Genomic DNA, 25,770 nt, shown 5'->3' with positions numbered 1-25,770 from the left:
TAAGAACTAAGACTGGAAGAGAACAGAGATGAACAATCCCTTTAATAAAGTAAGTGACATGGTGACTCATCATTTTTTCCAAGTTTTGTTACAAAAACATGCAATAAAAATAACTTATTTGCAAGGTTTCCATCTTTGTATAGTAAGTAAATTTGCTCTTTGAAAAAATATTTTTCTGCAGAAAAACTAAAACATACTGTCTTGGGAGAAACAAGAACTAAATCTTTCAAAGTCTGTCACAACCTCCACCTCAAGAGGGAGCAGGCAAAGTCAACAGGAGACTACAGACAGAAATATGGAAAGCTAACCTGTGGTAAAAACCTCACACTGCCAGTGCACTCACTGATGCCACAGGGCAACCCCAAACTGGCCTAATGAGCATAAGGAAGCTCTTCTCTGACTGCCTGAGGCCCAGCCCAGGGAAACTGGGAAGGATGCTGCAATCCTTCTCTTCCACTCACTCCGTTTCTCTGTTGAGACACCAAACAGTCTCTACAGAGGGTAACACTCAGCCTCTGGGTCTCCTATTCCAGCTTGGCTAGATGAAATCACACACTAAATTATCGGTTTCTTAGGTCTATTTTCAGCGTGGTTTGGGTCCAGAGGGGATGACTGGTGTGGTTGTAACCTCCAAAACCCCAAAAGATGTCTCCTCAATACCTCCTCTTATTTCAAAAACAGTTCAGGCAAAAGGAAACGGGTTCCGCATAGCAAGTCAAACACATGCATGGTGGAAAAGTAAAACCTGCTCTTGGAAGGCAAAATAATATAGTTCTAGTTACACATGCTATTTTAGTCAAGGCATTTAGAGATTCCTTTGGTAATCACATAAGGAATGAATGCCACCAGAATTCCTAAGCAGGTTTTCTATAGCAAGTACCCTAGTGGTTTTTCAGTATCAGCAGGGCACTACGATGCCAAGGTACCGAATACTTTGTGTTCAAGAATACCATCAACACAAGCAAACATGAGGGACCAAGTGAATATGAAAAACCAAGTAAAGGAGATTAATTCTTGATTTTGACCTCAGGTTGGGTGGACTAACTTCCATCTCTGTCATTGGTGCTAGAAGTGCTAAACTATGTAAGGGATAGCATCACTTCCGGCTTGTGCCTTAGTGAGGACTTAATAACTGTGACTTGAGGCTCATTTCTGTGTGCGCGCATCTGTGGGAGTATGCCTTGTCTACAGCCAACAGTCCACTAGCATAACTTAAAACAAAATAGGAAATTTATTTACAATAGCAAAGATGTCAAAAATAACAGGAACAACATATAACACATCCAAGATTTTATGAAAAAGGCAAACAATATATACAAAAAAAGTTGAAAACAAAATCCTCAAGGGCAAACTTAATTTTAACCTTGTCTAAACAGCTGAAGAATGTGGCAAAACGCTTTTTCCCCCAGATATGAATAACACTGAGCCAATTAAACACACACTCTCCTTGCCCTTCTCTTTTACTTGTTGAATCTTCCTCTGAATTCTATTTACCTTTGAGGAGGGTCACTTAGGGGAGGTCAAACAAGATTTATGAAGTACGCACTCCTTATCTCTACACTAAAGGATGTTCTTATCCACAGGCAAGTTCACTTTTTAAAGGGGTTAACGGAAGGTATGAAAGTTCCATTTCACTTTCACTGCCTATTTGTGTGTGATTTTGTCTATCTTCCAAGCTGTTGCACAACTTTGCACAAAAGCAATCTTGTATGTTCCTCAAGTGCTCTAAAACTGTTCCCCAAACTTGAACTTGCGTCAGAATCACTTGATCGACATGTTAAGACACAGATGACTGGATCTCACACCCAGTTTCCCAATTCAGTGGGTTGGGGGTGGGGCTGAGAATTTGCATCTTAAAGTCCCAGGGGACTATGACGTTACCCCTTGCTGCTAGGCTACATTTTGAAACCCACTGCTTTGAAGTACCACCCCTCTAAGATTTTGGAATGGTCAGGCTTTCCTTACACGAGGCTTACATTTTGTGGAAATTAAAGACAACTGTTAATACTGAGATTGCAAGAGAACAGAAAAGCCTATTATCTGACTGGGATCAGAGAATGGTTAGATGTTATCTGTCAGCAGTCCTATTACAGCTGTTTTCCAGCATGTGATGGTTTTGTCTGGCTCTGGACAGTGACGCTCACCATGTTCTCCTGACCATTTACTTCAAGTTTGGATTAGGTACAATTGTTATGGCAAGCACTTCCTACATAACTGGAAAGCTAGGATCTCATCTTTAAAAACCAACTTGGCTCAATGTAGCTTGTCCTTTTTGACTCCTGAAAACTTTTAATAAATACTGATTTTTTATGACAACGACCTACCTTCACTATCTAGTGACTACAAGATTCCTCCCAACCAGGCACTAGGGGTAACATGAGAGAGAGCAGGGCTCCTGCAGCCGGCAGTAATCTCTGCTAACTGCTGTGGGGCTGAAGTGAAAATGCACATTAGGTGCTCTCAAAAACCACATTATGCCTAGGAGAGGTATCTCAAGGGGACTGGAGGTGCTAATAAAACAAATCCATTTTTTTATGAAGAGAAAAAAAAATGCATTTCCAGGACATGCTGCTCATCAAAGGTTTCACCAATCACCTCTTTTCTGAAATATTACTTGCAAATTCGCAGGGCTGAAATATCAGTATTTGCATCCAACTCACAAAATTTAAAGCGATCAAGTATTTTTGCATTCCACTACTGCATAAAAGTAATTAAGAAATGGGGAAATGAAAATAATCCACTGCTTTTGATGTTTATTAGGTTTTACAAAAACTGTACATTTTTTTTCTTAAGAAAAAGCATTAACTTAGTACTGGTATCAAATAGACTAAACATTAACAGGAAAATATTCTGATTTTTATTTTTGCACGTTATTCTCAAGTACACAATTACAATAATGTCACACATCCCTATATGATTTTCTTTTTATGTATTTTAAGTTTTTTACAAAGTGTACAGAGGGCGGGACATACAATATTTAATAGGATATTTCTACAGAACAATAACTTAGATATGTCCTTGTAAAAATCTGTACCTCTTTAAAACATTTAACTGAAACATCCATTTTTTTTAGCTTTGCTAATCAAAATTGTTTTAAGAATTAAAACTAGGTTGTAACTAATGTCAGTACATAACAGTGACTACAATTTCATTTTCTTTTTATACAGACAAATACAATTTATCATATTCACTTGACCAAACCCTTAAATACCTTTTAAAGGTTTCAATATTGTGCTTTAAAAAAAGAAAAGAATTGTGTATGATTCCAGACTATGTAAGAGAAATATAAAGTGTGTAAAGTGTTGTGTTCTTTATCTTTCAGTTTATTTAAAAAAATATAAACGACCAATTATATTTCTGTATTAATTTTGTAGGACATATAAAAGTTAATGTCCATTTCTGCTTAAGTGTTTTACATTACTTTTGGGAAAAGTAAAAATTAAGGAAGATTTTAAAGGTTCTCACAAAAAAACAGACAGAGCTTTCAAGAATAGAAGTGCGGGGCAATGAATCACACAATTATAAGTCACTTAAAAAAAGAAAGAAAAAAGTTACGGGGGCCAAGAGGACAAAAGCCCATGACTTGGCTTGAACTGGCATTCAGGTTGGCATTCATACCAGCTTAAAGCACTTGATTTAGAACTAGACTAAATCAATCTAGCACTTGAGAGGTTTGCCAAACACCAAATATTTAGATTTCTAAACCCTACAAACATAGTTCTTGAATACAAGAATCGCTGGCAAAGAGAAAGGTAAAAGGTAAAAACCTAATAGCACAAAAGGGATGGAGCACCATAGTGAATGGCAAGGCGCTATCAAGTGGAAGAAAATTCCGCATTTCCCACACGTGCCAGATACTCGTGTGCCTATAGCCGATTTAAGGGACCCCAAAAACTTGTCTCCAAGATTCACCTTACCATAATCAAATTCTAATTAACCGAGTTCACTTCATGAATTTATGACTGACTGAAAGCTATTTGTTAAAAAATGTCAACTCTAAAAGAAAAACGCAACTGAAAGACTTGGTGATATTCCGAATAAGGCCTCAGATTTTCCTCATGTATTTAAAACACACCTTTATCTTCTAATCAAAACCAACTTGAACACTGAACTTTTTAAAGTTTGCTAATTGTAACTAAGAAATAACTGAACTGGCTGACCTTGCCAACTCTAAGACATAATTAGCACCCAATCTCTGGTAAGTGGGGCTGTTACTTCCTCAGACCCCTCACTTGATGACAGGAGTTCCCTCCTAGGCTGCTCAGAGAGAACTGAGGGAGTTTTGTCTGGAAATCCATTAGCTTCTCAGAAAAATATAAAGGCATGGAGTTGAAGTTGTATGAAAATGTTCTATCTAGAAACATCTTAACTTCTATTTTTCAATTACCAAAGATATTTAAAAGAAAATACCTTTACTCTTTAAAAATACTAGTGTCCTTATTTTCCTTCTAATTCTTCACCTGAGTAGTCTCTCTAAAGAGCATGATTCACAAATGCTCTCTCATGCATCCCTGCATCTTTCATGTTATCGTAAATTTAATACTTTTCATTATAGATTTTAACAACTACTACTTGGGGTTGTGTGTATAAATATGTAAAATAAGCAATACACACAGATAAGCGTTATATATATGTGCATATAGATAATTCAGGGTACATTTACATATATAAAGTTGCAAAAGATCCTATGCGCCACGAATTACCTCTAGGAGATTCCAAAATGCAGTCCTCAATAAGTCTCATGTGTAGCACACAACAATTCCAGGACAAAGCAGCACAGACAGAATAATCAAATTACAATAGGATCAAGCAAAAATTTTCAAACTTTGCTAATGCTGACAAAAGATGTAAATACTCCAAAGAAAGCCAAAAATAAGAGTATATTTTGTCTGTTAAACAAAATGAAAAGGAAACAGGAACCCAGACATTGTTTTTTACTCAGCAATGCCAGGGACACAAAAGATCTAATGGAGACTTTTGTTGTCATGTGGTCTGAAAATATTAAGACAAGTAAATGAATTCCAAATTAGGATAATTAGACCTGACTATAAAATCTCCCATTTATATTAGTAGATGTCTCTGACAATTTTATTGTGAGAAATTTATAGGACAAAAAAAAAAAGAGTCCCAATGAATACTTTCAGAGTTACCAATCTAAAGTTACCTTAACTTTAAGTTAAATGGTCTTAGAAGAGTACCATGAAGGTAAGCAAGGTAAATAATTAAATAAATATAAAACTTCTAAGATAGAAAAATTCAGTATAGAATCAGGGATTATCTTTAAAAGCAACCTGCTTGTTGCTGCTTTTCCCCATTTATTAAACAAACTGAATAGAATTCAGAACACACTACTGAACAAAATGTAAAAAAAAAGTCAACTAGAAGCAGTAACTCTATTTGTACACAGCATAAATCAATATACAGTATTGTATGTGAACGAGACCAATTGGCTTTCAAATAATTTTCTGCTTCAAGGCCAATATCTCTACAAATGTCTGCAGCAGTCTTGTTAGGGCAGGCCAACTTCTTTATGATGTCGCATTATGTGCTGGTTCTTTTCCGAAGGTCTCCGGAACCCTTTCTTGCAGTACTCACATCGGTGTGGATAGTCTTTTGTATGGATGGAAATAACGTGTCGTTTAAAGCCTGAGGCGTCTGTAGTGCTGTACTCACAGTACTCACACTGATACACTTTCCTGCCACTGTGAGTCTTCATATGCTTTTTAAGCTCATTCTGTTGCCTAAATCCCTTTCTACACCTCTTACACCTAAATGGCAGATCCTTTGTGTGAACTGAGAGAATATGGCGACTTAGAACAAACGGATCTGCAATTTTAAAGTCACAATGTCTACACTGGTGCATTTTTTTACCCTTGTGGGCAGCCACGTGTTTCTTGAGTTCTGAAGGCCTGTGAAAACCTTTATCACACATGTCACACTTATGGGGGTAGTCCTTCGTGTGAACTGAAATTATGTGTCGTTTCAGATCACTCGAGTTCGAACTCTTGTGGTCGCAGTGCAAACACTGGTGTGTTTTGCTTTCTTGGTGGATAAGAGCATGTTGCTGCACCTCTTTGGTATCTGAGAAAGTCAGAAGACAAATGTCACACTTGAACGGCATCTCTTTACTATGCTTAGTTTTTACATGAGTTTTCAAGTTAGAAGAGTCTGCAGACCTATACTCGCAGTACTGGCACTGGTACGGTTTCTCCCCAGTATGGATTCGCATGTGTTTTTTGAGCTCCGAGGGGTGACGAAAACCTTTCCCGCACTCCACGCAAATATGAGGAAAGTTTTTGCTGTGGACTGCCAACAGGTGGCGATTCAATAAGCCTTGTTCAGCTGTCTCATATTCACAGAATTTACACTTGTGCATTTTGTTGGCTCCTTTTTCCTTATGCACCATTTTGTGAGTAAACAAAGCCCCAGCATGAGAGAAATGCTTCCCACACTCATCACATTCGATGGCCTTCTCTGTCTTGCTGGTTAGCTTGTGGCTCTCCAAGTGGTTGTGTAAACTTATCTTCTTATTGGTAGTGTAATCACAGTCAGTACAGCGGTACTTCTTCTTGGTAAGGTGTTCAGGATGGTTTTTCATGTGCCTTTTCAAAAAACCTCTTGACTTAAACTTTTTTCCACAAATCATGCATGGATAGACAGTCAAGGGATGTCCGTCAGGGCCAATGATTATTGCTAAGAAAGGGAAAAGAAAGGACCATGAGTGATCAAACCAAGTTCTATTTTGATTTCTTCAAGAATTTAAAGTGTTTGCTAAATATTACTGGGCAAGTAATACTAAGTTAAGCTATTTGCTACTTATTCCTTTTACCATTTCCAACAATCTCATTAGAAAGAGAAATTGGTCTGGAAACTTCACTCAATTTGACTGTACCAATCTTAATGCCTCCAGCTTAAAAAACAAATAATATGTAATGCTACCAACTAGTGATTAAAGTGGCATCGATTCATAAATTGGTAGAGAATTATCTGTAAATTTTGCAATTAACACTTCTGCTTTGGTTACCAAAAATATATAGTTGTCAATGAATAGCAAAACTTAAATATGCCCAGTTTTAAAATATGAAAATCAGTAGATAAGAATAGATAGGATTAAGTCACATGCACTCAAGTACTTGTCCTGCTGCTCTGTACATTATTATGCCTGCTTTATGCTGACATAATCACATTTTTTAAATCTCTATTTAGTTTTCTAAAAAGGTTAATGTTTGCAACATATTTAAGGGATTTTTTTTTCATTTCCACATAAAAGCCACCTCAGATTTAAATTTCAAAATCCATGTCTGATCCATTCGGTTTCATTTTATCCAAAGAAATCATTCATGAATATCACTGAACTCTTAAAATTATAGTTTCAAATTCATTACACAAGTTACATGTGGTCTAACAGCTAAAATGCCATCACAACACCTCTGTGAATACATTCTACTTTCATCTGAGAGCTCGCAGAGCACGCTGCACTGTGGACCTCGTGTGCCCTCACCTGTTTGGTACTGCCTGGAATCAGGTCTTCTCCTTTTCTTTGGTTTTTGTTTAGCCAGTCTGCCGAGCCCAGCAGACTCATCTATGTGCAAGAGGGCACTTGCAGTGCCATTCCGGTTTTCAATTCCATCAGAATTATTACCTAACAGTGTGCATTAAAAAACAAAATTATACAGTATTATAAATTATAAAGAATTAGGTATTCTTTATTAACTACAACAACAAAAAGTAAGCCATGATACTCATGAATGACAAGAAGTCCCCATTCTAGGCAATGGGTTTTATGAGCACATTTATTATAGTGCAATCACAGGACATGCCCAACTTCAAATCTAAAAAACACTTGTCAGCATTTTGCCCCATGAAGTCCCTTGTTATCTCCCAAAGTTATAAAGTCATGGGCCACATATAATCAAGATGCAGTTTCAGCTTGAAAGCCTGTATACTTCTTGCAGTACTTCCTTCTACATAATATACACATGAAGGAATTTCCTGTTGAAAATAAAGACAAAAAATACTTTATAACCTTCCTCTACTCTCGATCAAATCAAATAATCTTCACATTACACTAGTAGTTCATATTTCTGATACCTACAGAAACCATTTTTCAATCACGAATTCACACACTATCCAAGAGCCATGTCAGTCCTGGGGGCTGCTGTGTGACCTACCGTAAGCGGCCGCCCACGCTATCGGCATGAAGGTCTTGATCTCACTGTCATCCATCTGCTGTTCATGTGCAGCAGCGGCAGCCGCTGCCGCTGCTGCGTCCTCCTCCCCTACAATCACTTCCATATAAACTTCATCGGCAATTTCGGCAACATCTAAGCACAAAATTATTCCGGTGGTTAACTTAATATAATTTTCACACTGCTGCTTTCCAATGATACCAACCTAAAACTTCTATGATGTTATCATGCAGTTATAGCAATCAAAAAAGAAAGAGTTTACATAAACGTTGGTGACTGGGTTTACAGAGATCACGAGAATATATTTTACTTTTATACTCGGTTTACAGATATATAGAAAGCAAGTTCAGTGTTATAGATCTAAAACATAGCTTTTTTACAGTAAGCATTCAATAAATACTTGTTGAACAAATCATTCATTTCTTGGCTTTCATGATCTGTTTTTTTTAAAAAGAAAAAGATTTATTTATTTATGTAAACATAACTGGGGTACAAGCCAGAGGTGCAGGGGCAGTGAGTGACAGGCTTCACCAGAGAGAGTGGGGAGCAGAACAGGCAGACTGAGAAAGTACACAGCTGAGGGGAGCAGCGGGTGGGTCAGGAGAAGTCTGCCGCACCATGTGTTCACCTCCGGGGTCGGGGACTGAACTTGTACTGAAGCAGTTGTGACCAGCTTGCAGTACTGAGTACTGCATCCTAACCCTTGCGCCACCAAAGAGGACATCACTATCTGTTTTCAAAGCAACATTCTAAGCATAAAGAGTCACTAATGTTTCCCATGGACTATAACTGCATAATAATCTGTAATAATGCTTGTTTCTTTCCAATACTGCCTATATTAGGGCCCTCCCTGGTGGCGCAGCGGGTTAAAGCACAGTACTAAGAAGCTAAAGCCACTTCCATATGAGTTCGATCCCCGCCCGCCCCGGAGGTGACCACATGACCTGCCCGCTGCTCCCCTCAGCAGTGTACTTTGTCGATCTGCCTGTTCTGCTCCCCACTCTGTCTCTGGTGAAGCCTCTCACCCTCTGAGCCTCTGGCCTGTACCCCAGTTCTGTATGTACAAATAAAATAAATCTTTAAAAAAAAAACCCTACAGGAACATAAAATTTTCTCCCACAAAAAGGCCACCTACTTACTTAAATCTTCATCTTCTTGTTGAGAGTCGTTGACAGTCATATAAACCATCTTTTCCCTTGGCACACGAATACTGCTGTTCTGGTCAAGTAACTCAACTCCGTGGTCATTCTCAGGCTCACTCTCCACAATGTCTACTGTGCCGCCTAGCAGGGAAAACGATAGCTCCAAGAATTTATGTGAAAACTTCATTTCTATCTGTTTCACTTAATACACTTTACATACTTTTCCACTGCTACATTGGAATCCCTGCTTAAAAATTATCTTCAGAAAAGATTTCATATGTTCTCAATCTAAGCCACCTGAAAGCAATCAGATTAAAGCAATTACATCAGGATGTGCAATACACTGAAGGTTTCCTCTTACCTAAGTCATCTTCTCCAGGGTCAGCTTTAAAAATGTACACCTTGATGACTTCAGGGCAAGTGCCATCCACTTTACAAGGATCGATTTCTGACTCTGTGTCCATGGTCATTCCAGAGGAACCATCATGCTCGATTTTCCCAGCATCATCCACTAAAAAGGCAAGAACCCTATTACTAATAATTATAGTACATACTTAAGTAAAAGTTATTGACTGCAGAAAGCTTTTGTTTTTTTTACTAGTATGACCTCTAACTTGATTTCCATAAAATGATTTTACTTACACAAGTAGACACGAAGACTATGGTAGAGTGTGGCTGACTACTAAGCTTAAGTCAAGTGACAGAGGGTCTTGGTACACCAAGTAGAGGGACTGAGACTTGATCCAAGTAAGTCAGTAGTTTCTAAATCTGGACAGGTGTTAAAAATCTCTTAGGAACTCAAAAGCACACGCCCCAGCACATCCATTTTACAGAATCAGAATCTCCAGGAGCGGAGCCTAATATATATACAGCTAGATGGGGATACTCCTGTCCCCAGGGATTCTGATCAGAGGTTTGAGAACAACCTCTGCTGTAGGTAATCAGAAACTTTCAAGCAGTGCTTGACAAAGATCTTTGTCATTTTTGCTACAATATCCTTCTGCCTTTGAGAAAAGTAAATCCAAAGTGATCAAGACATAAAGCAGAGATCCCACTTGTGAGTCTACTGCAATAATGCAGGCAACAAATGAGAAGGCATCACATCAGGACAGAGATGACACAGACAGGCCAAAGGGCTGAGTTCTACCTTGAGGTCGAAATGAGCAGGACTTGGTGTCTGCTTAAAAACTGAATGTGGGGGCCCTCCCTGGTGGCGCAATGGGTTAGGACGCAGCCCTGCAAGCGAGCCACAGCCACTTCAGTGTGAGTTCGATCCCTGGCACCGAAGGTGACCCACATGGTGTTGGCACACCTCTCCTGTCTCGCCTGCTACTCCCCTCAGCAATGCACTTCATTAATCTGCTTGTTCTGCTCCCCACTCTGTCTCTGGTGAAACTTCTCACTGCCCCTGGACCTCTGGCTTGTACCTCAGTTCTGTAAGCATAAATAAATAAAACTTAAAAAAACTGAATGTGACCATGGAGCCAAGGTAACTATGTGGTTTCTGATTTAGGTGATTGAATTACTGGAGAAGAAAAGTTTAAAAGAGAATGAAGAAAAGGATTTCTTCTATAAGTTTAGTAAATTAATAGACAGTCTGAGAAGCTAACAACCCTAAAAGCCCCCAGGCTGAGCAACTGTTCCTATCATTGTGCTCAGGACACCCACTGTTGGTTCTTCTCAGAGTATACAGTTCACTGTATTGTCACTATTTGGGTACTCCTCTGTCCCCCCACAATCTTTCACATTGACAAAGTGGAACCTGTATTTTCATCATTCAGTCTTCCAAGACAGAGTCCAATGAGAGTATATGCTCAGAATACGAATGAAGCAATGACTCAATGAATGACTGAGATGTGAATTCAGCTGCCCAATATTCAAGCCCTAAAATTGAAGGCTGACACAGATTTGGGCACTATCAACCCTGTGTTAACTGAGCCTTGAGACCACACGGTGAGAATCTGCAGTGTGAGAAGAAAGTAGGCTGAGGGAATCCTTGGGAATGTCAGAGTGTGAGTGAGTGACAAGAGTTCACAAAGGAAAGTGAGAAAGGAGAGGATGGTAGAAAAGGGAAGTTAGGGCGTTAAAAGTTCTAATAGCACTAACAAGGCTATGGCAATAATGCAGCAGGAGGAAATGTCTACACTGACTGTTGTATCCAGAAGTCGCTCATGTTCCTGATGAAAAGTGGTATGGTGAAGCTGTATGGGTCAGACCAAAGTGGGTTTAGGATTCAACAGAAAAGTATGAATTTCTTCAAGAAATTGAATTTAAAAATGGAAAACAAGAGAGCAGTGACTACAATGGGCTGCAGAGAACAGACTTTTCTAGTTAAAAAAGACTCAAGTATACAGAATCTATGAGAAAAAATATATAGTAGAAAATAAGAGGCTGAAGCCAGAGGGCATGGTGACATTCCTGGGTCAAGATCTCAGAGGAAAAGGAGGAAGATGAAACTAGGCACAAAGATGAAGATATATTTGTTAAACAGGAGGAGAAACTTGCTATCCTTCCAAGATTTGAGTAGGTAAACCTGGATGAGAATACAGTTATATTATTTATAGGGAAGGGGAGAAGGTTGCAATACAGAAATTTAAGACTTGATGACTGGTGGCTTCAACCATAGGTATGAAACAAGGGGTGACCGCTGTGGTTACTAGTGAGAGAATGGCAGGCAAGGTTAAGAGCTAGAGAAGCTATAGAAAATGAGCTGATCCAGGACAAGCTAACGACATGAAGATGCAAAGGAACAGCTGGTTAAATTTTTTGTGGTTTAAAAAAACAAATAGAGGTCTCTGAACTCTGAATATACCTACCTAAATTCAAGTACCTTAACTGTGGTTTATAAAAATTGTTTGTAGGGGGAAGAACTGGCATTATAGTCTTATTCTAGCCTGATGTGTACTTAAACTTTTTTCAAAGTTAAATATTTTTATCACAAATCAAGCTGATCGAGCCAATTTTATTTCCTTAAAGATAGCTTTGGAATTTCAAATTGAAGTAGCATGAGAAGGATGAAGCTCTCAAAATTAGCAGGAGAGTCCTGAATAAGTCTGTCACAACTTCAGAGAATTCATTTCTGAACAGTTTGATATTGTTGATGACGCTTGGCCTCTTTTGGCAAGGTTTGTTAAAACTGATTCTAACAGATACTGGAAAATCAAATGTCCTTGTGTTTACAAAGAACAAGGTCAGTCTAGCTGTTTTCGCCTACGTTGGTTGGTTGGTACTCACAAGATAAAACCTCTGATGCTGGAAAATCTAATCATTTTGGAGCTTGCAAAATGTCAGGTATTTAACTGTAACTTGAAATAAAAGAACTCTCTGTTTTCATACATGTGTGAAAAAAAAACATTTCAAATCTACAGGCTTAAATGAACCCAATGAAACTATTCTGTATTAGGCTAAAGTAGAATTCACCTTCAAATTTTCACCTTGAAAATGTGCCCCACTGACTCAACCTCAGAAATTATTGTGAATATATGAAATATTGCAGAAATTATTTGTTTTAAAATAAAACTTGGATGATACTGTTAAGTACTTAAAATTTTACTGTGATGTTAAAGCTACCATTAAAAATAAATTTCTAAAAACAGACAAAGGTTTTGATAAAACTGAGTCATCAAAAGTATGATTTTTGCATAAGAGCCTTCTTCTAATATAGTAATGAAGAACTAGAGCTTTAGAATAAGTCTCTCCAAAATAGAAGAGCATAATTTCTGGAAATTAAGACTACTTCTAATAATAACTGCCATTTTCATGGCATTTTGCAATTTCCTTAGCATTTCTATGTACTTTTATTTCATTTGATTCTCACCTTTTGCAGATAATAAAATAAAGACCCCTGAGATGGTATGTGACTTGCCCAAAGTCAGTGAACTAGTAAAATGAGGGGTGGGAGAGAAGGTGATGTGTTTGTCTTTACAATCTAGACCCTTATTTGTATCTTTTGGTTTTTAAATTAAATATATATCCACTATACAAAATTTGGTTTAAAAAAACCCAAAAAACCAATAACCCCAACAACCAGAAATTCCACATTATGAGTAAATAATGTTTTACTGTCTCTTTTAAAATAAATTGGCATCCATTTCCAAGCTTTACATAAGATTCTTTATAACTCATCCAGCTTTAAATTTCAAAAGTAAAATAAAAATTTGACTTACAATCTCATTAGTAAAGCAAAACTATAGTATCATATAGGTATACATTACACTGCTTTAAGACACCTTCAGTAAAATTCCCTGAAGGCTAAAAATTGCAATGCTAATAGACGTCATGGTGTCTAAAAATAGAGCTCATTAATATTTCAGTAGACTCAGTAGTTTCTGGAAAAGAAATATTGGGGTGGGAATGTATACCGTGTCAAATAACTGTTTAAGGAATGTGATCTAATTAAAAATCAGCAAAACTGAGCGAAGAACATTTCATGAAAAATCTGCGTAATAAGGAGTGATGGTCTTCATGATAAGATTTATAAGAACATTTACTGACTACACACCATGCAGGAGGACTAGTCTTTAAAAAAATTATCATTTACTACTCATGACAGGCTCATAAAATAGGTGATGTTATATTGTTTTGCTATTCTCACCTAGCTAAACTTCTAGATAACTCTTATTATAATTCTGTCAAGCTACATGGTATTTGTAATGACTTGCATTTTGTCAAAATTAACATCATAAAAAGAGACATCCTTAATATTTGATCTGTCTCCAGGTTACCACCAAACACCCCTAGACACTGCCTTTAGCCATCTTTCCTAAAACACTCACTTGCCTTACGCCAGCACAGAACACTGACCCATCGTTCTACCAAGTAAAACATGCACTGCACACAGAACAGCAATTGACCAGACAAACTGCCTTCTGCCTCCAGTCTCTCTTCCCTGGCAGCCCCAGACTAGCCCATGTGCCCTGAACTTAAACATGTGTGTTTATTTCCACTCCTTTATGCTCCTTCAACTTTGCTTAAACACACATACACACACACACCCCCCCCATATACATGTTACATGGCTTATTACTAGGAAAAAATAATTTTATCTGTATAAAAAGAAGTCACAACCTGAAACTATCAATAGAATTTATAAGTCATTATTCAGATATACCTCTATCCTATTTATAAATAAAAGGACAGAATGAGCTTTTTTTTTTTTCATGATAACATGCCTTTTAAAGACAAAAATTAGTCTATTAGAATTTATTTGAACTGATCAACAAATCAACTTTAATTTTATGGTCAATTCCATCCCACTGCTCTCCAGTTCCTTGCCCTACCCCCTCTTTTCATTTCATCACACTGCTTTGGCAGAACCACAAACTTGGCTAAATGCAATTTTCCTCTACGCAGCTAAATCTGTTTGGACACACACAGTTTCAATTTAAATTCATGACTCAACCAGAAGTGGACCTTACCTGCTACTTCCACCATTTTTCACTTTCTCCTCAGACCTCTAAAGTCACTTTCCTGTCCTCATTCTCAGTTGATGATGTTACTACTTCTTACCCACTGAGAACTGAAAGAAACACTTAGCTATCTACCAGTCACTAACCAGGCCAGACAAACCATCTGTGTTCTTGCTGTGTCTGCCTACTTTTTATTGCTCCAGACCCTCTTACTCTTCTTCTTCCCACCAAACTTCCCTTGACTGAATCCGTTTCATCAGCACACAAACCAGCTACTCTATCACCCACTTTAAAACAAACAAAAACTCTTGATTCCATTTCTCCACCACCTCCATTTCTATAGTCTCCAGTGCTGAGCCTTCTGATGACTACTTCTGGCTGCACCTTCCACTGAGATTCACTTTCCTCACTTGCTCAAGGACCCAGTCTCCTTGTCTCCTCCTCTCTCACTGGGTGCCCAACTCCTCAGTCCTGCAAGAGCTTCCTTCTGTCTCTGACCGTTGAAAACACTATATCGATAATCACTCTGGTGAATCTCATTTGTTTCACAGCTAAAATCTCATCTATATGCCAACTCCCACCTTGACATCTCTACTCAAGCCCAATCTACCAAGTTCAGATTCACATGTGTTTGATATCTATTAGACATCTCCAAATTAAGTCTCTGTTCCCACTTGCACTGTATCACTAATTTATGCCTGCATACTTCTAATATATCCGCAAGGGAAAGGCACTTTCATCAGCTTTGTTCACTGATGTATCCCCAAGTGCAAACATTATTTAACAGAATAAGCATATAGGGCCCTCCCTGGTGGCGCACTGGGTTAAAACACAGCACTGCAAAGCTAGCCACTGAGCAGTCACTTCAGAGTAAGTTCAATCTTCCACCAGGGAGCTGACCCACATGGTGCAGCAGACCTCTCCTGTCTCACCTGTTGCTCCCCTCAGCAGTATACTTCATCAATCCACCTGTTATGCTCCCCATTCTGTCTCTGGTGAACCCTTTCACCCCTCCCCACAACTCTGACCTGTATCCGTGTCTGTACACATAAATAATCTTAAAAAAAAAAAAGCATACATTTGTTTGTTAAATATATGAATGCTGATCTTGAAGTAAATATTTATTAGTTCTTAAACCTCTAAAGACAAGAACTATTATGAATTTGTTAAGTCATATTTTGTTTATAATACATGAATCCATATTAAAAACAATATCCATTCTCAAAATATTAAAAGTAGATCTACTATGAGATCCAGCAATTCAGGCCTCCCTGGCTGTGCAGGGGTTAAAGTCTCAACATTATCAAGCTATCACCAGCCACAGCAGAATAAGTTTGACTCACAGGGCACAGCAGACCTCTCCTATCTCTCCAGCTGCCTCAGCAGTGTATTTCAGTAGATCTGTCTGTTCTGCTCCTGACTCTGTCTCCGGTGAATCTTCTCATGCCCCATCTCCCTCCCCCACACCTCTGGCATGCACACAGTTCTTGTATGCATAAATAGAGATCTTTAAAAAAAAAAAATCCGTATTTACAATTGGAAAAACATGGAAACAACCCAAATGCCCAAAAGTGGATGACTGAGTTAAAAAGATGTAGTACATATACACAATGGAATATTACTCAGCAACCAAAAAAAATAAACACAGGCCTTTTACAGCAACATGGATAGAGCTGGAAAAGATCATGCTCAATGAAATAAGCCAGAAAGAAAAGGAAAAATACCGGATAGTTTCACTCATAGCAGGAGTATAACAGACCAGGCGAGATAATAATAATAATAATAATAATAATAATAATCAACTATATACCAGAGACATTTTATGGGGGTGGAGTGGGTAATGGGATCAGAAACAGTGGGGGGAGGGAAGTGCACTGGACTATGGTGATGGCACACGGGTGATTTGGTGATGGGAAGTCCACGGGGATTACAACTGGGAAAAAGGGACAAAATGATGTAAAAATAAACTATTATTAAAAAAAAGATCCAGCAATTCTACTTTTCTAGACTATAAATTTAAAGAATACAAAAAACTAACTTGAAGGGATGTTTGTATGTGTACATCTACAAGTACACTATATACAAAACAGTCCTATTTACAATAGCCTGGTTATGGAGAAAACCTAAGTGACCAATAACAGATGAATGGATAAATAAGTGTGACATGTGCGTACGTGCATGTACACAGGCACGCGTGCGCACGCGCATACACACACACACAAACACACCCCAGAACACTACACAGCTGTTAAAAAGGATGGATGTTGCCATTTGACAACAGAAATTTATGTTAAGCAAAATAAGTCAGCAGGACATATACTGGATGGTTTCATTCTATGTGGTACAGAGAAACCAAACCAAACCAAAACAAACACTAGAAAACTTGACTGTAGAACTGAAGTTACCACAGGTAGAAGGAAAGGGGGTCCAATGGATTATGGGAGGGTTATGGTTGCCGTGGTGGTAGGTCTGGTGTGGTAACAAATAACTGAAGAAGTGTGAACCTACACCTCAAAAAATATTTTTAATAATGTAAGTTTATTTTATTTTTTTAAAAAAGATTTATTTATTTGTGCATACAGAACTGGGGTACAGGCCAGAGGCTCAGGGGCGGTAAGAGGCTTCACCAGAGACAGAGTGGGGAGCAGAACAGGCAGATCGACGAAGTACACTGCTGAGGGGAGCAGCGGGCGGGTCAGGAGAGGTCTGCCATGCCATGTGGTCACCTCCGGGGCAGGCGGGGATCGAACTCATGCGGAAGTGGCTTTAGCTTCTCAGTACTGTGCTTTAACCCATTGCGCCACCAGGGAGGGCAATTAATGTAAGTTTATTTTTACATCCTTTTGTGCATTTTTCCATCTCAGTTGTAATCCCCATGGACTTCCCATCACTAAATCACCTGTGTGCCATCACCATAGTCCAGTGCATTTCCCTCCCCCCACTTTTTCTGATCCCATTACCTACTCCACCCCCATAAAATGTCTCTGGTATATAGCTGTTTATTTTTTTTATTTATTTATTTTTCCTCGCTTGGTCTGTTATACTCCTGTTATGAGTGAGACCATCTGGTATTTTTCCTTTTCTTTCTGACTTATTTCACTAAGCATGATCTTTCCCAGCTCCATCCATATTGCTGCAAAAGGCATGTTTTTCTTCTTTTTTTTTTTTTGGTTTCTGAGTAATATTCCACTGTGTGTATGTACCACATCTTTTTAATCCAGTCATCCACTTTTGGGCATTTGGGTTGTTTCCATATCTTTCCAATTGTAAATAAAGCAGCACTAAACATGGGGGTGAAGGTATATTTTTGAATCAGTGTTTTTGTGTCTTTGTGTCTTTTGGGTAGATACCTAGGAGTGGGATTGCTGGGTCACATGGAAGCTCCATTCCTACACCTCAAATTTAATATACAGCATTGTAAACCTATGTTGCCATAATAAAAATAGATAAATAAAGCTGCTATCTATTGTCACCCTGCTATGAAAGATGTGGAAAGATAACAGAGTTTACATACCTTCCCTTGCCAAATATTTTATAGTTTTATATTAAATTAATTCAATACTTACTCCGAGGATCTTTTTATTACTGTTTCCCCATTCTAGAGTTTTATAAATTGATCCTTTGGTCTGCTAGATTCATTAAAAATAGAACTGTAAAGAATGGTTAATAGATACTATAGTTCCTGAATATCTGAAAATGTTAGTCTGATGGCTTTAACTTGAGGAACAAAATGGCTGGATATAAAGTTCTTAGGTTATAGTTTCTCAGAACTTTGCAGACATAGTTCTACTGTTTCAGCCCAGTGTATGTTTGCTTGGATGCCCCTACAATACTTTATCCCTAAAGTTCACTCAACATCACCATGCTTATGACTTGGTTCTTTCATCATTCATTTAAGACACTGGAATAAGAAGGAGTCTGTATTTCAGGAAATTTCTTTATTACAAATATACTTCTAATTCATTGGTTATTCTCTTCTTCTGGAATTCCGTATTTGTATGTCCTTTGCCTGTCTCCTGTATCTATGTTATCCATAATAACTTTTGTATCTTTTTTTTAAATCATTTCATTTTTGTGAAACTTAAATCTAGTTACCACATGTCGCTTAGTAACCACCATACTGGAATGCACAGGCTTAGAAAACTGCTGCGATTGACTGTTGCTGTTTTTCTTTCAGAAAGCTAAAGAACATGCATCCTCAAACAATTTACCGTGCACAAGAACACAATGTATGAAAAAAGACACCTAATTAGGCACTAACATAAGATGCAGATCAGCAGGATCTGAAAAAAGAAGAGCTTTAAAGCTTTTCCAAATAAAAGCAGTACCTACGGAGGAATGTGAATCAAAATGGCAACAGGCTCCTAAATTGTCTTCCACTGAATGCAGGAAGACAAACATGTTAACACAAATTCTAAGGGAAAATTAATTTCAATTTAGAATTCTGTGCCCCACCAAACTGTCAACTGAGTTTAAGGTAGAATAAAAATATTCTTAGAAACAAATTTATATTCCTTAGGAAGTCATTTTATTATGTGGTCTAGTAAAATAAGGGGGTAATTCAAGAAAAAAAGGTGGCACAGGTATCCAGAAAATGACAAATCTCAGGAAGTAAGAAAAGGAAAATTTCAGGAAAAAAGTCTATTACAATAAGCCTAGAAAGCAACTTCTGAGGGAGCATAAAGAAAGAAGCTTGGGTGGTGCAATGGGTTAGGACACAGCACTAAAAGCTAACTGCAGCTGCTTCAGTGAGAGTTCAATCCCCACCTTGGAGGTGACCTACATGGCGCAGCAGACCTCTCCTGTCTCGCTCACTGCTCCCCTCAGCAGTGTACTTCGTTGATCTGTCTATTCTGCTCCCTACTATCTCTGGTGAATCCTCTCACTGCCCTTGCACCTCTGGCCTGTACCCCAATTCTGTATGCATAAAGAAATCTTTAGAAAAAAAAAATTTTTAGAGGGGCATCTTTCTTAGAAATAGAGCAAAAGGCAATTACATTTCTAGGAGGGAAAAAAGCTTTATACATAAATATAATCAAAGTGATCAATAATTATGCTGCAAACAATAGATTCTCAATCAAAATAATGTAAGCACTGCATACTGAGTTTCAACTTGACTGGAAGACTAATGGTTACAGAATGTAATGTAGCTTCAACAACAAAACACAAACAGGTTGGAAGGCAGGTAGAACAACTTAAAGGAAGGAGGATAAGAATATTAATATCCTTATCTTAAAAAGCAGGAGTTAAGGAACACTGTCCATATGATGGAACAGGAAATAAAGATATTAACATATGACTCAATTTTTGAAAAGTAAAATAAAAAAATGTATCATAACTATCCTAAGCAGTTGTGGGGAAAGGAGGCTAGAATAAAAATCGACATCTATCACAGTAGAAAGTCAAGAATGAATATATAAAACAAAAATTTTTTTAAATTAAGAAAGTCCATTATTTAAAATACTATAAGTGCCACTAAAGAGAAATAGTTATATGGGGAGAGAGGGAAGGGAAGCAAGGAGTAGGTAAGGCAAAGGATTACTGCTTTACAATAAAACTCTGGAGGAGCAGTATGTGGTAGATCCACATAATGGAATATTACTCAGCTTAAAAAGGAATGAAGTTTTTGATACAGGCTACACCATGGGCAAGTCCTGAAGATATGATGCTAAGTGAAATAATTCAGTCACAGAAAGATAACTATTGTGTGATTCCACCAATGTAAGGCATTTCGAGTAGTGGCAGCTATAGACAGAAAATAAAATGGTGATGGGTGGAGGGGGAGGCTAAGTTGTTACAGGTACAACTTTGATTGTGCAAGATGAAGAGTTGTGGAGGGTGATGTTGGTAATGGTTGCACAACAGTGTGAATGCAACAATGCCACTGAGCTATGGACTTAAAATTGGTGATTTGTATTTCACCACCATGTAAAAATGGTAAGAAAAATAAAGCGTTTGGCATAATTCCGCAACCATCACCTCTCCTTAAAACATCACCCATGAGGGGCCCTCCCTGGTGGCGCAGCAGGTTAAAGCGCAGCACTAAGAAGCTAAAGCCACTTCTGCATGAGTTCGATCCCCGCCTGCCCTGGAGGAGATCCACATGGTGAGGCAAACCTCTTCTGATCCGCCCACAGACCTCTTCTGACCTGCCCGCTGCTCCCCTCAGCAGTGTACTTCATCGATCTGCCTGTTCTGCTCCCCACTCTATCTCTGGTGAATCCTCTCACCCTCTGCATCTCTGGCATGTACCCCAGTTCTGTACGAATAAATAAATAAATCTTTAAAAAAAAAAATCACCCATGATACTGGGGGACGTTTCATGCAGTCAGTAAATAACTGCTTAAAAGGTAAAACTACATTAGGCACTTCAGTTTTAAACAGAAACGTTAACACTGAGGGCTCTAAGGTATTACTGCTTGGTCCACATCGTTTTTACTACTGTCATTCTGGAGATATAAATCACATAACTTAAAATTCCCCATTTCCAAGTTACAGTTAAATGGTTTTAGTATACAGTCACCATGTGTACTATACCATCACGACTATTTTATTCCCTAACCAAAAGAAAGTCCTGTAACAACCAGCACTGAGGCCCAACTTCTCTCTCCCCCAAGTCCCAGGCAACTGCTATTGGGAACACGTCACATAAATGGGATCACATAGTCTTTCCAGTCTGATTAGGTTTGACATCTATGAGACTATGATCAGTACCCACAAAGTGGACAGGAGTTCGGTCACTAACTTCCAGCATTCCAGAACTAGAAGTTACCTGTCAAGATCTTGAAACTGGCTAATTAGAAATAAAAACAGAGAAGATTTTTACATCCTAAGTAAGTCACTTCAAGAGGAATACATGAATATTTAACAAGATTCCCCGATGTGAAGGGAAACTGGTTTTTGTACTCTCAGTATTGCTGACAAAGAAAAAAAAAAGTCCTTTGAATTAAGAGCCATCCTAACTTACTCTGAGTGCAAGAGTCTAACTACCCAATCATCTCATGCTTTCTTTTAATACTCCAAGCCCTAAACCCTGTCAACTGAAAAACTAGAAGAGAAACTATTATTTGACATCTACGGGTTTCCATGTGGGCAGGCTGCTATGCAAAGGTGCAGACACTATGGACAGACACTATTAAGGACACCTGAGTTTATGAGCGACGGCTATGTCTCAGGCACTGCGGTAAGGGATTCCTATATTCTACCATGAAATGGGTGACAACAACCCCATGATCTAGATGTTTATCTCCACTTTACAGATGTGAAATAGAAGCACCTAAAGAACTAAGTGGCTTGCAGAGAGCATTCTGCCTTTGAGGCAAATGTTCTTAGAAGATAAATCACACTTAAAATTCTTCTTTAGACTTCCCTCTCTTATATCTTCCTCCTCAGAAACCCTCTTTTTGGGTTTAAAATTTCACCTTATTTTTATTCTATAGTCTATAAAAGATACCCAAAACTCAGTTACTATCTTATCTTCTTTAATCTATGAAACTGCCCTGGAAAAATGCAAAGGTTTAATGAATTAGTGCCATTCTGCAGACAAAGAATTAAAGGATTGCAGTCATTCAAGTGCCTGTCCTAAAAGTCAGTGATATCTAGCATAGTGTCAATCAGAGATATAATGAATGAAAGGAGCCTGCCAAATTGTACTAGTCTAAAAACCTAGCAAACCAAACATAGTTAACCAAGAACTGACTTTTTAACACTGCAAATTCAAGGGTAAAAGGAAAGACTATTATAATCTAACCAATGCCTGCCCTTACCCAAGAATCCTGATGGAACAAGAAGGTCTCCAGTGAAGCTCCTCCATCCAGAATTATTCTTGCTAGCCCAATGCCACCGACATAAAGACCACAATGCTAAGAACAGCTAGCAGTTCCTGAAAGGCAGGCTCTGTACTGGATACCTGCTGGACTCCTGATCACTAACTCTCACAACCACCCTGAAGTCAGGTGGTATTACTGCCATCTCACAAATAAGGAAATGAAGGCCAGACAAACCAGTACCTTGTGCAAACTGATACAGCTAGTGAGAAGCAGGGCTGGCATCCAGACGGAAGGCTAGCTGACTAAGTGTAGGCACTGTCTCCATGCACCACATTGTTTCTACAAGACCCTGAAAGGAAAGGCATGGTCTCGCACCCCCAACCCTCTCTTCCCTTCCCAAGCCCCTCTGTCTCAGAAAGTAATCACAGATCTGTTCAAAGGTATGCTGTCCTATGAGCAGGTCTTAGTCTTAAGCAGATTAACAGCAAGTAAGAGTCACAAGCCCAAGCTAAAGCTCCAATTGCTTGTGAAGACCTTTAAGATGTAGACTTCTTAAGCCCAGCTTTCTTGTGTAGTGCAGAGGGGAAGACTATACCATCTTTGCCTTACTTGAGTACTTTATTCCTGGTGTAAATCTAATGCTCAGATTGAACAGTATACTGAAAACTCTAAACTCATTAACTTTAGTGTTGATTTCTAAATAAACTTCAGAGTACCTACAATGAAGATAATACATTTAGACGTATGAACAGAAACCTTTTTGAATTTTCTCAGAAATAACCTTGAAGCCTGTCCAATACATATTCTCTAAAACATCCTTAGTTCAGTAAATAAGACTTTTCTCACATTTCAGAAATGCTCCTATGTGGGTGTGTAATTTTAAAATTCCACAATTTTATTCAATGGCTTACCAACAAATGGTTTAAAACACAAAAGTGATAGGATGTATATATAAAAATAATGGTAAGATACATACACATCTAACCACCAGCTCATAGAACAAAGGGACAAATAAATATTTTGCCACATCCATGGAATAAATAAATAATAAATCACTCAATTGCACTGATCCTCTAAGTTTATGCATTAAACACAGGACTTTACTCATCCATTCCATGAACTAATCTACTTACTGAATGTCTACTATGAACAAAATTGTGCTTAACTGGGAGCCAACAGACTGAAACTAGTAGGCTCAAGCCCTGACATCTGCAGGGGTGCCATCCATACTACAGTGTCCAGGGTATAGGTGTATGCAACAACCCTAGAGCAGATCGTCAGCAAGTCAGCGTGTACTGCTCTGGGAATGGTTTTGGAAACCATGGAGGGAACTTTGGGTCCTTCCTCTTCCTCAATTCTAAATTTAATCCAAAGTCTACTTGCTAACATGTAACTGAAAACAGTTTCTGCCAACACTGTTGATGATCAAAATCTGTTTCTCACCTGGACTAAGCCTCCTTACTGTAGTTTCTGTTTCTGATTTTACTCTTAACTTTGCTTTCAACACAGACATGAAGATTCTCTCTTTAAACTATAAATCTAAATTATTATTAATCTGCTCAAACCCTTTATCATTAGCCCACGTTTAAACAGTAAAGCATGCTTCTTAGTGGATCCAGGGGCTTTTATGATTTTGGCCCAGTTCTTATATGTATAAATAAATTTTTTTAAAAAAAATAGAACGAAAATAAATACACTGCATATCAAGTTGCATCTTTTCACACTCAGCTGTAATTGTTTATTTGTGTTTGCATTCCCTCTATGACTATAAACTCTAAAAAGACAAGCATTTTTTTCTGTTTAACTGCTAGCAAGGTTCCTAGCTCATCGCTGGCTTAATAATGGCTGAATAAAGGAAACACAGGAAAAGTAAACATAGGCAAAAAGTAAAAATTATAGCTTATATATGGCTTCTTTTCTCATGTAAACATAAATTTGAAAATTAACATTCTTTTAGGTAGAAAAATAATGCAGTAATGTTTGGAAGCTGTCTGGGTAGTTTTTGCTATAATGAATTAACTAAAACACCCCCCTCTCCGCCCATATTAGTATTATAGTCTTAACAGTCAAAAAGTAGAAATAACCCAAATGCCCATCCATTGATGCATGAACTAAAATGTATAGATGTATATTGACTAAATATTAATTCAGTAATTAAAAGGAATGAAGTACTGATACATGTGCAATATGGATGAACCTTGTAAATATAAAAGAAGTCAGTCATAAAAGACCACATATTATAGGTCTCCATTCGCACAAAATGTCCAGAAAAGCCAATCCATAAAGATAGAAAGTAGATTAGAGGTTGCTTAGAGTTGGAAGGGATGGAGAAGGTTGATGGGCATGACAGCTAAAGGACACAGGGTTTCTCCTTGGGGCGATGAAAATTTTCCAAAATTGAATGTGATGACAGTTGCACAAATTAATGAATTTATTAAGAACCACTGAATTGTGGCCCTCCCTGGTGGCGCAGCGGGTTAAAGCACTGCACTGAGAAGCTAAAGCCACTTCCGCATGAGTTCGATCCCCGCCTGCCCCAGAGGAGACGACATGGCGTGGCAGACCTCTCCTGACCCACCCACTGCTCCCCTCAGCAGTGTACTTCGTTGATCTGCCTGTTCTGCTCCCCACTCTGTCTCTGGTGAAGTCTCTCACTGCCCCTGAGTCTCTGGCCTGTACCCCAGTTCTGTATGTACAAATAAATAAATCTTTAAATAAAAAAAAAAAAAAAAACCACTGAATTGTATGTTATGATTAAAAAGCCATTACAAAAAAAAATTACTTCAACACTTAAAAAGTTGAATCTAAGAATATAAAGAACCCCTAACTCCAGCCCATCTTCTATCCTAAATGTTCTAATTATAAGATATGCGGAGGTCAGTATGATCTAAAGTGACATCTTGCTGATAATGTTTGTATCAGAGGCACTTCCTGCAGCTGTTGTAAGGCTGATGCATCATCACCAAATCTCTTCCAAGTTTCCCTATTGTATAAACTGACCTTTAAACAAATAGAATCTTGACTGTCCATCCAGCTTCCAAGTGAAACTTCAGGAGAGTGAAGACAACTGCAAAGAAACTGGGGGTGTCTGGCAGTTGTCTCAGATTAAAGGAGAAGTAAGAAACAACTTGAGGCCCTCCCTGGTGGCGCAGCGGGTTAAAGCACAGCACTGATAATCTAAAGCCGCTTCCGCATGAGTTCAATTCCTGAGCAAAACCGTTCCTTAGTCAAAGAAAAAAAAAAGTCCTTTGAATTAAGAGCC

At 38.3% G+C, this 25,770-nt stretch overlaps 1 protein-coding gene across 1 annotated transcript in view; it reads right to left on the bottom strand.

The window, feature by feature from the left end:
- Nucleotides 1–1,271: 1,271 nt before the first annotated feature.
- ZFX (zinc finger protein, X-linked) overlaps nucleotides 1,272–25,770 on the bottom strand; it is a 46,734-nt gene continuing 22,235 nt past the window's right edge. Inside the window, exons 4-8 of the mRNA XM_004689920.2 lie at nucleotides 9,693–9,842; nucleotides 9,329–9,472; nucleotides 8,172–8,324; nucleotides 7,502–7,642; nucleotides 1,272–6,693 (exon numbers count right to left, since the gene is read on the bottom strand). Coding sequence (XP_004689977.1) covers nucleotides 5,510–6,693; nucleotides 7,502–7,642; nucleotides 8,172–8,324; nucleotides 9,329–9,472; nucleotides 9,693–9,842 — 1,772 coding nt within the window. The 3' untranslated portion in view covers nucleotides 1,272–5,509. The remainder of the gene's footprint in view (nucleotides 6,694–7,501; nucleotides 7,643–8,171; nucleotides 8,325–9,328; nucleotides 9,473–9,692; nucleotides 9,843–25,770) is intronic.

This window comes from Condylura cristata, unplaced genomic scaffold, assembly GCF_000260355.1.
Source record: "Condylura cristata isolate star-nosed mole 26May11 unplaced genomic scaffold, ConCri1.0 scaffold00027, whole genome shotgun sequence".
Taxonomy (NCBI): Eukaryota; Metazoa; Chordata; class Mammalia; order Eulipotyphla; family Talpidae; genus Condylura; species Condylura cristata.
This window is presented reverse-complemented; position numbering and strand designations above follow the sequence as displayed.